At 34.1% G+C, this 14,184-nt stretch overlaps 1 protein-coding gene across 7 annotated transcripts in view; it reads right to left on the reverse strand.

Annotated features, from left to right (window-relative positions):
* Window positions 1–14,184, reverse strand: part of PTPRD (protein tyrosine phosphatase receptor type D) — a 1,172,279-nt gene that overhangs the window by 15,920 nt on the left and 1,142,175 nt on the right. For all 7 annotated transcript variants that reach the window (XM_054517855.1, XM_036402900.2, XM_036402899.2 and 4 more), the window contains 3 exons: window positions 2,146–2,431; window positions 1,482–1,660; window positions 72–198 (listed from right to left, as the gene is read on the reverse strand). In XM_054517855.1, coding sequence (XP_054373830.1) covers window positions 72–198; window positions 1,482–1,660; window positions 2,146–2,431 — 592 coding nt within the window. The remainder of the gene's footprint in view (window positions 1–71; window positions 199–1,481; window positions 1,661–2,145; window positions 2,432–14,184) is intronic.

Here is a 14,184-nt window from a genome sequence, read left to right on the forward strand (position 1 = left end):
AATTAAATATTTTAATGAAAAGAGCTGCTGTAACCAACATTTTAGTAAAGGAATATTAGAGCAGTACTTACTCTGCCCATTTCTCGTAGCTTAGTGAGCATGACCACAATTGTAGAGTTATGCTCCCAGAGCATTCTCCAAAAGTCTTCAGTTGTTTCTGCTAAAGGACCCTGTGTAGCTATGTAAGCTTTTTGTTGTCTATGTTAACAAAAAAAAAAAAAAAAAAAAACCCAAAAAACAAAAGTAGATTAATAGTATTATTTACAGCATTATTTTGGATCTATACTCATGTTCTTTGCTTATAAGAAAACTTTATCTGGAGGGAAAATGTATATACTGTTAACAATGAGCACATTAAAACCTTATTATGATTGTTTAATCAAACTATGGCTTTTTATTTTTAGAACTTTGAGAGGAAAATTACTCTGTTAATATTATGATGTATGACTTTATCATTATTATTTAAATTTTAATGCAACTCTAATTGCTCAATTTTGTGTGCTGTAAAAAGCACTTAAGAAACACTTAGTTGTGCTGGTTCATTTTATAGAAATAACTGTCTAACAATCTATTAAGTTTAGGAATTATAGCATCAAGCAGTTTCTTTATTAACTTCATTTCAACAGTCTGATGCCTCCAGCAAAAGTAAGGCAGGAAGAAAATTTGGGAATGGAGTGTGAATTTCCAGGCCCTAAAATCCTACTGGGGAAAGCTACTACCAAAATCTTAAAAGCTTGGATCAACAGCTTTATAAGATGATGACCAGTTTGTGTTGCTCTTGCTTCTTCCAAGCAACAGCAATACCTTTGTGGGTGATAGTGGAGATGAAGTTTATTTTCAATTACGACCTGAGGCTCAGAAAATTCACTCTGTGGATATGGATACTCAGGCACACCTAAACTATGGCAAACATAGGCAAATGATGTCATTTCCCTTTCATGTCTTTTTCAACCAGCTGCTTTAAGTCAGCTGAGGGCATAGTGCTTCATGTTGTCATGAAGAGGCCAGTGGGCTGCACATCTGTTTATATACAAAAGGCCTTCATTGGTTAGGTCAAGTCCTAGGCAGTGTCCCAAGACTGTAGGTTATCACCTTGACACACAGAGTATATCTCCTGTATCTTATTTCTATATATCCTTTTAAACAGAAAAACTGTGTAGAAATAGGGGTCCAAATCATGAGCATGCTTGAGGTCTCATTAACTTTCAGCATGTAAAGCATACTGAGAGCTCTCAGTGGCTTAAACACAGGTTAAAATATAATTTTTAAGATTCTATGTAATTTACAAAATTTTTCTATATTACATGGGGAAAAAATATTAACCCTTTAATAAAATTTTAAAAAACATCCAATCAAACAAGCCCTGAACAGACAAAAAAATTACTAGATTTCTGTACTGTTTTGTTTTTTTCAAAATAATTACATAGACAATTTTGTAAACTTTTAAAACAGTAAAGATAAGAACACAACACTATTTGTACCTGTATCCATCAATGAAACTGGCATTAATATAATCAGAGCCTTCTACTCCTCGGATAGGCTGCAAGCATACCCTTGTGGATTCATATGGCATAATATTGACAAGGCGATTTTTGAATTTATTACATGGAAGATTGGCACTGATGAATCTTGAAGTGTGAGCCTTAGAGCTAGCAAGACGCTGTTGAAAACAAGTTAAAAGAATTAAGGCCAGGTATAACAAAGACAAGTGACACTATCAGGTTTTATAATTTCTGCTCAGTAGCCATTAATGAATAATTCAACTTCAGATGCTTACTTTTCCATATTCTATTGCATTACCCAAATATTTGTAAAGCTTCTTTAATACCTTTTAAAAGAACAATGTCTGCTCCATTAGTGCATTTGGACAAATTCCAGGATTAAATCACTACACAAACACATATTTCAAGATATAGTAACAATAAAGGAACAGCATGGTTAAATCAACCTCAACTGAATGGCTCTTATCCAGACAGCCATTGAGAACTGAATTGTACTTTTTAGAAAGAACCATCTTCCTAATTTGAAATTTTTGTCTAAGGGTGTCTTTAATCTTCTGATTACTGGAAACAAGTGGTGGAGAACAGAGCAGCTTCAGTGTTATATCATTTGTTTTTGGTTACCCACAACATAAAATCCCAGTACCTTAAATTCCAGTTCCATTCCTGTGACATTCTCGCCTGTTTCTATCTGTGTCAGCTTCTGGATATATGCATACAGGTTTCTGGCTGGCACTTCGGTATTTCCACATGTCACTGCTTCCAGCAGTGCATCATGGATAAAGATGTATTGGTCCTCAGTTTGAACCATGTAATTCCTCTGTGCTCTCATTAGAGTTACGTGGCCATAAATATCTACAGTCTTTTCATGCTTTATTCTCTCTAACATGGCATCTATCACAATGAAACAGCCAGTCCTGCCGACTCCAGCACTAAAAGAAATGAACACGGGAGAGAAAACATGGGCTGTTTCATTCAGTGTGCTTACTTTTACATCATTCAAAATTTAAACTTTTGTAATGCTGATTTAAATACCACATGTTTCTGAATATGAACATCAGCTTTTATGAAAGAGGTTGTTGCCCTGAAATAAGTAAACTCCTTAAACATCAATTAAAAGCAATTGAGAACACAGAATGCTTTTATATGACATCTTTGTAACTTGTAGTTTCAGGTTTGACTATAACAGAAATAAAACACCTCGCAACATGTTCTCAAGATGTATGTTCTTAAAAATGGAAATTACTCGAGATGATAAATACTCTAAGAATTCAAGCTTTATTTGTAGCATGATTTCTAAGTCATTAAACATGCTGTTGTTGCTATTCTCTTTACAGAGGTAAATTTATTGGCAAACAATAATCTAACAGAAAATGTGTCTTATGTATTTCTATTATACTTTGCTGGTAAACTTTCCACCCATGTCCCAACCCTGCTGATGGGGGTTCTATTAACACAGTTTGTTCTGTCCTCTGCTGTTTCACTTGGCTAGAACACACTGTTAGTCTTTGCAATGCAGACCCATGACTAGAAAGCTGTGCTAGCTATAGGCTGGGGAAAATCCAACTGTTTGGATGCCACCTGCAGTGAACCAAATCAGAACACCTTTTTGTATGATTGAACTTAATGAAGTTTTGTTGCAACTACTTGCATATGTGTAGCTAAACTAAACTGAAGTTTAAAATGTGATGGGATTTGTACATTGTTTTTCTGTCCAGGATCACATCATGCCTGCAACAATGAATTATAGTCCCAGGTTTTCTAAATGCCTAACTTTTTTCAGTTAGTGACTGAAAATGAAACACATAGTATAGTAAGCAACAGTTTATAAACCCTCAAGACACTGAGATTAGCTAAGAATATTTAAGAACACTATGAACTGCAATCTTTTGAGTAGAAATAGAAAGAAACAAAAATAATTAAAATCAAGCTTCTAGAGGACAACTATAAACCAAAACTTCTCACAGTTTCTATATTTTCAATGGATATCAAATATTCTAAAACCATTCTGAAATTGATAGGCAAGGTCAAATATTTATTTTTTCTATTTATTTATTTAGTCTTTCTTATTTCTTAGGAATCTTTGTCAATTACCAGTAAAACTGATTTTCCTTATAACCAAATCAGAAGGAAGTACAAAATAGAAAGATATTTTATCCAACATAAGGCAAGTCTTCTTTCTAAGACAGCAGATTTACATATTGTTAATCACGTGTTCTTGCCAAGGATTACTCCTCCAAGCAGCAGGTTCCCTTCAAACAGCTGAGGACTTCTGCTAATAGACCAAGCACATCAATCTCAACTTTCTTAGATGCCACTCTGACAAGAATTAACCTGTATTCTGAGTTAAAGAAAATTTATCTTTCAGTGATATTCATCAGTGGGAATTGTAGAGAAGGAAAAATTAAAAGAAACAAAATTATAGTTATCCTAGTTCATTTACCTTGTATAATAAAATCTCTGCATTTCAGGAAAACCCGTTGACATTAACATTGCTAAAAATCATGGAGAAAACCTTAAAAAGTTATTTCACTGTTGTGATTTTCTTTGGGCTTTATTTTGTTCTTGTAATGGAAATGAACAGAAGTAGCACACGTTTGTATGTCAGATTGGTTTATATAATATTTAAACTGTTCCTTCAATAATTACTCTTCACATTCAGTTTTTGTCAGTTTAGTAACCATGGGCCAAGTGAGAAATATGAAAGTTTGGCAGGGCAGATTTTCTCAGTAACCTAAAATACAGTTCTTCTTCCTATAATGCATTAAATTGCTGTTCCAACATCATGTTTATAACTGGATATGCCATTTTTCAGATGAACATCAAAAAGGTCACTGGTACCTGCAGACCACAACTGCAAAATCCCAAGCCAGTAAAAACTTGCGCCTTCAGCTGGAATGAACAATTTTCACTTCTTTTCATGTCTTTTATTATAATTTACATATTTATTTTTTCCATGAGCAAACTCAAAGAGTAATAGCTATTAGTATACTCTAGCACAGAAGATGTTTGCTGGTCTACAGAAATATGCAGAAGTTGTGAAGATAATGAAAGCAGATCCAAACACATTATTATGCACTCATTTCATGGTAAGGATGAAGGGTGACACATTACATTTATGGACACATTTGGGGTCCTGACACACATCTCTCTGGACCATTTTATCCAGTGAGATGTTTTACTCTTTTAAGATGTTCACTACATTCTAGTTCTGCCCATTAGACTGATGTGTGTCTACCAAACTACTCTTTTGACTTTCCATATAAAAATGGAACCAGTGCTATGAAGGTGTTAACTCTTTGAAATGTGCCCTTCCTGCCCCCAATACCTTCTAATTCAAAACTACAATAGCTTATTATATAAAAGAAACTATCCTGCCCTAATTTTTTATCCCATTTCTCTTTCTCTTCCACTATTACGTAGCCTTCTTAATATACCATGATACACTGCTGAGAAGCCACACAGTTTGAGTCCTCACTAATAAGCCACTGAAATATATTAAAAAAAAATCCCTGCCTTTCATCTGCTAATCATGATAATTCAGCTAATAAGAATAATTTCACAAATAATTTCTACTTTTGTTATTGGCTTTCTTGCCCTTTTGGTTTGCATCTTCTGGTGTTGCTGTCGAAATTAGAATTTTCGTTTCAGTTAGTGAAAGAACTATTAAATTTTCAATCTGAAAACCTAGATATCTGCTAAATAGACATGCCTATTGGGAAACTGTTGCTGCTTCAAATATTGTCATTTACAGTATTATAACATTTGTTTTCAATTTCTAAAATCATGACTGACTCAGTCCCATGAGCTGAAACATGCTTAATGTCCTGTGATGTAATACAGCTACAATAGCTACAATTCAAAAAAGGAAAATGAAGAGGCATAAGGGGGACATTCTGAATTAAAATCACTGCATGGATGTGTTAAAGGTTGGCTTTTGTGATTAATTTGTAGCTGTTTAAATGATGACCCTTTACTGATACTTCACTGATTTGGCAAAGGAAGGCAGTGTAATTACCAGTATTCACAGATCATTTAATTGGAAGCAAAGACAGTAAAGTATGGACCAAAAATCATGTAGGACATCTTTGACTCATATCAGGGGAAAATTTTATTGAATATTACTGTTTCAGACTGAATGAAGCTTGCATTTATAAACTGAAAGTCCATTAAATTGGTTGTGATATGGGAAATATATGAAAATATCTGGATTTTATTGAGGAACTTCTAATGATTGATTAGATTCTGATCCCATAGAAATTCTGTAGTAGCTCTGACAAGAGCAATATTTAGATTATTTTCCCATTTTGTGGTTAGCAAATTAGAACGGAGCAGAAAATCACCCCCCTGGATAGGAAGCAGAAAAAAAAGGCCCTTATAAAACCACTGAACATCCTTTTGAAAAGAAACATCTGATCAAAATAACATAAAGACCTTGTGCAAAGACGTAAATTGAAATTTCGTTTTAGAAAAGGTGCTGGATTGCTTCAAGAATCATACAGCAGCTTAAAAGAGACCTTTGAGAATTTATTGGCAGTGTATTGAAGTGTACAGTGACTTTCCTTCTCACTGTCGTTATGGTTGGGAACCAGACAACAAGAATGGCATTCAGCACTTTCTTAGATGCAGTGCTTTACCAAAGACTTCACTGACTGAATTTTCTTTATCCCTAGGCTATGCATGGAGGCAACCATATTTATCACTAAAGTCACATAAAATGTCTGAAAAAGAACATGGAATAAATGAAATTGGAAAACAGGAGAATATTTCACTACAAGCAGATAAGGTTCAGTCTAGAACTCTCCCTAGTTTTCACAGGTAGTAGACAAAAGCATGGGATAGTTACAACTCAAAAGCCAGACAGATTTCTTTCTTCCTTTAAGAAAGGAAGTGTTTTAATAAGATTTTTCATTTCAGTCTGTACATTCTCAGAATTCTACTATTACTTCAAATATAACTGCCCCAGATTTAAGCCCTCATTTTTTTGGAATATGCACCTGCAAAAGTATAATAATGTTCAGGAAGTAAATTTGTTCTTCATCTAATCCCAAGTACAGCTCTGGAGAGATCAAGGATAAGAAGCTGTCTTATGAGATTGTAACTTGAACACAAACAAACCCTCAAATATTAAAACACATAGAATCAAAACTTCTAAAAATTTCTCTAACAAATCCCATGTATAGGAAATAATTGTTTACTAAAATAATTTTAAAAGGTGAATTTTTCCATGCAAGCTAAAAATGTAGCATTTGTAATGTTCAACAAAACAAAAAATTTAAGAGACCCTTCTAACAATGACATTTCATTAGAGCACTTCAAATCCTCTCATCAGTCATAAATTAATGTTACATACAGAAGATGAAACAAAAATTATTGCTCTTTACTTGCCAAATAAGAATTGGGATCATGAAATGAAATGGTGAGACTTTCAAACAAACAGGAAGTAATTTTTAAAGTAGTACATAATTAAATTGTGAAACACATTGTTACAGAATATCATGCACGACAAAAGAAATTCAGAGAGGAAAGGATCAATTAAGGGTTATTAAACCAGCATGTTACAGACACAAACTTCCCTTATAGAAATTGATTTTGCTGGAATTTGGATAGGGATTCTGAAAAATAACATTCTAGACATGTCCTGGGAGAGAAACTGAAATGCACTGTCTAAATTTGGTGTTGTGATCCTACATATTTATAAAAGACATAAACATTCTATTTCCCAGCTGTAAAGCAGATCATCTTAGAACTCTTCTTTTGAATCAATACTTCAGCCACCAGGTACTTGACACCTTTGGTAACTATACCATTGAAAAGTCACAATCTTAATTGTGATATTTGCTTCTTTCTTGAAAGGGACAAATTATCATAATTATTCTACCCGCTTCATTCCTGAAATCATGAATTGTTGGTGAAAAAAATCTCTTATTGTCCTGCTTATGAGATGGAATAGCAGAAATTGTACATAACTGAAAAGTTCATTGACCTTATTTCATCTCTCTTATTTTTCTCATCATGGTTTTCTTTCAGAATTGGTTGTTGATTCTATATAACAATACATGCCATAATCCTGCTTTTCATAGAGGATTTTTACATATACACCATACTTAATCACCGTGTTATCTGATTTCTTCAATTACTCAGTCATATAAAGAAAAGACATTAAAATCAACTTTATTCCTCTGTACTATTTTATCTGTTTACAAGGATTTACTGTGATTTTTCTATTTCAAAATTAATTCAGTTCTCATATATTTTCCTTCTTATCTTCCTACGTCTCTAAATACAATTTATATATGAATGTACTGATTTCTGTATCTATCGTCAAAGAGTAACTATCCTAAATATATCTTCTCTGTGATATTTGTTGAGTTTCAGTGCATACTTTACATTTTTGCAATGTACAATGCCTTCTTGGCATTATGCATTCCACTAAAGAAAGAATGTTCTAAAATTGACTGAAATGGAGTTTAGAAAAAGAAAGTATTTTAAGGTTAATTTTAAAAACACATCTTACTGTGACTTGTTACCTTCAATTAAAGATAGATCTATGCCTGAAGAGCTGTAGTAAATACAAAAAAATGCTATTTCTGAGTAATTTAGCAGAGGAAGTACACTGTGATCCTACAGTCAATAAATAAAAGTGAAGATTACAGAACAGCAGAGAAATCAATGGACAGAAATTATGCTGCTTGCTGATAACAATTATTTGTTCCTTTCTTTGCAGTTAACCTGCTTTGCATTCTCAGGGTGGAATGTTTTGAGAAGTGGCTTCATACTTTTGAATATTTCTTTCTGTGCTTTGATTACATTTTCATGGAGAAGAGCTATCAGCCTATCAGTGCAAGTAGCAGAGGTGAACTGGTGCTATCTGGATAACTGGAAGACCTTGAAAGTACTTGCTAGCCACTAAAATAATTCCATTCCAGAGTCCTCTGGACCCTTCCCTGATTCTAGGTGTTTTGTATTCCTATTGTGGAAACAATTTCTTCTTTTCTTAACAGCAGCTTCCCTTGGGATTTTTTCTGGTTGGGTTTAAAACTGATGGAACAGTGAAGAAGTCTGAGGTTGTCACCCAGACACAGGACTTCATCAGGTAAGCACAAAGTGAAAGAAAGATGTTATCACCAGGACTCTTTACTCCACACTGGTTTTTTTGTTTTGTTTTGTTTTTGCAGTACCAACCACAATTCAAAGCCCCCAAATGAATCTGTGTACAAATTTTTTTTTTAAATTTTTGTCACTCCCTTGCTCCACTTCCCCTGACTCTGAAAACTTGGAAATAACCAGCAATTTAGTCCTGAACCTTGAAGCTGATATGACTGTAGTAGTAGACCTTTTGTTTAGGACCTCTATCTCAGAATGTCTCTTCCTTTTCAATAGAAAACTGATACACCTAGAGGATACATTCAGAGCATGAGACAAACTTGATACCGCCACTTCTAGGTTTGGTTTAAAATTAATTGGTTGCAAGACAGTATTAATGCAGTGAGATGCTACACAGTAGAAAACAACTAAAAAAGCTGAGGCTTCTCTGATGAGCTCATATGAAGACTAGTCCTGTTTTTTTTAGATGAAGCAGTGAAAAAAATAAATACCCTTTGTAATATTTGACAATACTCCACTGACCGCTGAAGAGCTTGGTTACTGGCACTCATTTACAACAATTCTTAACCTCTGAAATCTTAATACCATCATGAATTCTCTGTAACACAGAAAATCAGGTTGTGAAAGGTTAATACCACTAAGCATTTCACATTTCTTAATCATAACTTGTCATTTAGAGGTTAGACACTAATCTCTTCCTTTTTTTTTTCAGGATTTTGAACTCATGTGCAAAAATTGTGGGCCAGTTAGAATGGAAATAATGGGAATTTTAGCATAAAGTTTCAAGATAGCTGTAAAGCAAGCTTGGATAGTATTATGATGTTTTTAAAATTCAGGTGACAGGAAATAGACATCACAATGCAGAATTTACTTGGAACAGCAGTCACTGAGAAAATCTGATAATAAGTGATGAGACCCTGAATTAAGTCTGAAAGTATAAAAAATGAAGAAAGATTAATATTCAGGGCAGAAGACTGATTGGAAAGCCTCCATGAAAAGATAACAGGACTATTTTTAAAGCTGCATTTTACTTCTAGAGATGTGGGGAGAGGATTTAAAGAGACTTTCATGCTGATTACTTTAGATAAAAATACAGCCTGTTCGAAGTTAGCCAAACACACTGGGTAGCCAAGTTCATGAAATGTGTTCCAGCATACTCTGTGTCTATGGATATTCTGGAATTTAATGTAGGTACAGCTGGGAAATCTCAGAGATACCCCTTTCCAGAATTCAGCTATTGGGTTATAAAAATATTTTCACATTTCCTGCAGATGGCTGGATTATTTTCTTCACTCATAATTTTAATTCAGAATTCATTACGGACAGCTGCTGGCTCTGATAGAACCTAATTGCTCTTTTACTAGACTCAGCTGCAAGCAGTCAGATTTCCTTTTCCTTTGTAGAGTATATTATATATAAACATGGGTGGGGAGAAAAATAACCAATTAACTAAATACATATGGATAAAATGACTCACTAAGAGTGCTGATCAAATAATGTATCAAACTACAGCTTAGGTCAAAGGAAATTACAGGCCTTGTAGGACATGATAATATATATATGGAAATAATTATCAGCAGCAACATATTTGTAATTTGAGATAACACATGGAAAAGACATTGCATTTGTTAAAAAAATCTTACAGACAATTATTACATTTTAATGAGGGGCAGGTTATTTTGCCCAGTGAAAAGTCATCAGTCTTCAGCAGAACCGCTCAATTGAAGCCATTTGTTGGCCAAATCGAAGTCAGGCCTCAGTATGTCCCCTGGGAAACTTAGAATAAAATGTGGCATAATCATGGAACTATTTTTACTGGCTTACCTCTAATTTAAAAAAAAAAAAAGAAAAGGAAAAAAAAATACCCAGAGAATAGTTACTTTTACTCAGGCTACCAAAAAAGCATATGTCACAAAAGGAGGGAACAGAGACACCCAGCAAAAATGTCAAGGATGTGAGAACTCCCTTCCATCTTCCTCCACATAAGAAATACTGGAATGGGTTACAATATTTTGATGGATGAACTCAAGAAAATTTGTAGACATGTAAAACATGAAAAAAATTTTTTAACCCTTTTATCCAAAGACATTTAGTGAAATAAAGAGACGCATTAAAATTAAAAGTAAATAAATATCTTCAAATGTATACGAGTGAAACTACTTTAAAAAGTAAAAGGATAGTTAATACTGCCTGGTTTTGTTCTTTGAAATGCCTGTACAATCATGAATATAAGCAAAGAAGTATCCACCAGTTTCTGTAGGTAGCTAGAGGAATAAAAGGGAAAAGAATTGAAATCCTCATGAAGCAAGGCTAAACTAGTCACTAAATGCTTGCTGCTGGAGAGGAAACTTTACTAAAATATTGTTGACATTGGAGGTTTGTACTTTCCTCTGAAATTTCTGACATTTGCCATTGTCAGAGACAGGATACTGGTCTAGACAGAACACTGATTCTATCTAGTAATAGCATTCCCTATGTTCCTTTACAGATTTCTGACTGCTACCAGAAACAAATCTTACCCTATGCAGTCACAGCAGCTTTTTAGGATTTCAAAAGATAATCCAGCCCTGAGTCACACCAGTGGGGAGTATAATCCCTGAACCATAGGCTTAGTGCCAACCAAATATGGGTTTATACACATATGACGGATTTAATCAAAGAGACCACAAGTAGGTGTTTTTCATTATTTGAATCTGCATGACAAAATATTACTATTACTTGTTATTTATACGTTTTTGAGTTTTAATAATGTTTTAAGTGATCGTTTCTGAGTTTTAATGCTTATAAACAATGGAAGCATATACTATACATACAGCAACTACAGTTCATGTTTTAGGAAAGGCTTGTTTGCTAAGAACTGGTGTCTAACTGAAGACAAAACTTGAAAGTGGATCAGCATCAGTTTGCTTGTGTTTGACACTTCATGGAGGATTTACAGATAATATAGCACAGTATTTTCCTACTCTAAGAAAAAAAATCTATCAAGGCCAATTTTACAGGACCCTCTGTAACATCAGATTAACTATGGTGTGCTAGTTCTTATCATGTTCATACTCCCAGGTTTTCATAAGCAAGTGCCTAAATTTAATGAAAAAAAATTAGATACCTAAGCTCATAAGAACACTGCTAAGTTAAAAGATGAGTTGGGGAATAGTATCTTTGCTATCAAGATGATTCTAACTAGTTACTCTCAAATTTGAAACAGAGAAAAGAAAATCCAGCATTAACCATCCATCTCTCTCTCAATCAGCATACAGATGGAGACACTTCCTCTTGTCTGTATGCTTGCATGAACACATCCCAATAATTACATGAGAGGTCTTGCATGTTCAGCATAAAATATCCAGTCTTCAACTGTAAGATTTCTGTAATCTGCATTTTCATGACCTTGAAAGATTTATGGTGAAAATATGAAGGCAAATCCAAACTTCCCTCTACCTGTGACATCTCCTGTCCATGTGTGTAATACCATTCATTATAAAATTACCAAGGAGTGTCTCGCTATACCAATTTCTTCCATTTAGCCTTTATCAACTTTTCGTCTAGAAAAGTTTTTTCTTCTTCTTTTCTTTCTCTTTTTCCAGTAGATTCTGCAATTCCAACAATGGATCAAAGACAGAGAAACCATCCAAAATTTTCTAAATAAGTGAATCCAGTTCCATTTACTTAAACAGAGATCAAACATCCAAGGCATAAACGCTGCAAGCCTCATCCTGTATATGTTGAAATGAAGTAACTTCTAAGAATAAAGGTATGTGTAGAAATGAAACTAATGCCAGTCAGTTTCTCTGATTGCATAGTCAGAGTTGCTGAGACTATTAATACACATGAAATATAAGGAAAAACATGCACATTAACTTATTCCTACATATTTATATTAAGAGGAGCTAAATAGCCTAAGCAGGATCACCAACTAGACATCTCTTCAATATGAGATTCTTATAGCAATCTTATCCCTCTCTGTTTTCTATTAGTGAACAATGACTATGAGAAAAAACAATATTTATGAGATGTACAGTGACCCACAGCTAACAGCTGAAGAGTAAATAGTGTTACAGTGTTTTTGTACAGCGATGATACCCAGCACAGTTTAATACACAGTAGCAATTCAATAACTTCTGGATAAAGACATGTGGGTAAAACAGAGAAAATTTAAAATATTTATGATATTAAAATATTTGTCATACTAAAATGCTTTCACTGTCTTTTCCTCTCTAGAGCTTTCAGCTGTCCAAGGAAGTTAGGAAGGGTCCTGGATTGTTCTCAGGAGAAGGAAAGGGAAGAGATGAGGAAGATTCTAGTATTTTTCAATCTTACTTGTGTTGTTTCTGAATATGTACTGGGGAGGTTTTTTCCCTACCGTGAAAAAGGATAGGCAGTCATCTGCAACCTACTCACTGCAAGGATTAAAAAATGAGCACTTGTAAGGCCTATGGCAAAAGAAGCAGTTCGAACTATACAGAAATGAAATAAAATAATCCACTGGAAAATCATTGCCTTTGATAAGTATATTTTTTTTCTTAAACATTCTATTTTTTATTCACATACACTGAACAAGAATTCTACTTTAGGAAATAGAATATCATATGGTGTTTTGTTATTTTTTGAAAATTATCTTGTTTTTCACTCTCCTAACTGGTTATGTTATGTAGTCAGGCACAGATTTACTTAAAACTGTCACATTCCTCTAAACAGCCAAGTCTTTCTGTTAGCAATAGCAGCATTAACAGTACCTGCCAAAGCTTGAAAAAGGGCCTTAGAGACATGCCCCTTGGTGCTGGTATTAAAAGAAAGACTCAAACATATGGGATCGCACTAACATGTTAAGCTTTTAGGTAGTGTTACTGAACCAACTACTGAAGTTCTGTGATGTTTTGAAAACATAGTGGCATAAAATTCCAAACACCCTCCAGTACTGGTTTATGTGATCTGATTAGCACCTGTTTGCCTGCACTAATCCAACTTCAAACAAAAACGTGTTTTCCCTACTATCATTAAACCACACATTAGTGTCTCACCAGTGCAGAATCCTAGGATTTAAACCTGCATTTTTTCATTAAAGAAACAATTTTTTCTTGATCAGCTCTGCAAATTAGGGCAGTCATGCAGAAAGACCAGTGGGATTGGAGTATTACTCAACTTCTGTAGAAAGGGACTGAAAGGGTAATCTTAAAATATAACTGTAAATGAAAACCAAAATCTATGGGCATCAATTATTTCAGCCACCACAGAAAAATTTTCAGACAAGTTACTCTAAATAAGGCAACCAAGATTTTAACCCATTGTGTAAAGTACCTACAAATAAGTGTAGGTACTTATACAAATAAGGGAGTGATAAATTTCATTTGTGGATTTTTTTCTGTTGTTTTCGGTTTTTGGTTTTTTTGTTTGTTTGTTTGTTTGTTTGTTTTTGGTTTTTTTTGCATTCAGCTTTAATTTATCTGCTTTTCTCTTCCATATCTCACACTAAGAATAAGGATCATGGAACATTTAGCTCAACATTGACTGAGGCTCTACTGAACTGTCTTCCCTGGTGGATACAGACAGAAAACTTTCTCTTTTTTCTTGGGAAAAGAGT

This window comes from Molothrus ater, chromosome Z (genome assembly GCF_012460135.2).
Source record: "Molothrus ater isolate BHLD 08-10-18 breed brown headed cowbird chromosome Z, BPBGC_Mater_1.1, whole genome shotgun sequence".
NCBI lineage: Eukaryota > Metazoa > Chordata > Aves > Passeriformes > Icteridae > Molothrus > Molothrus ater.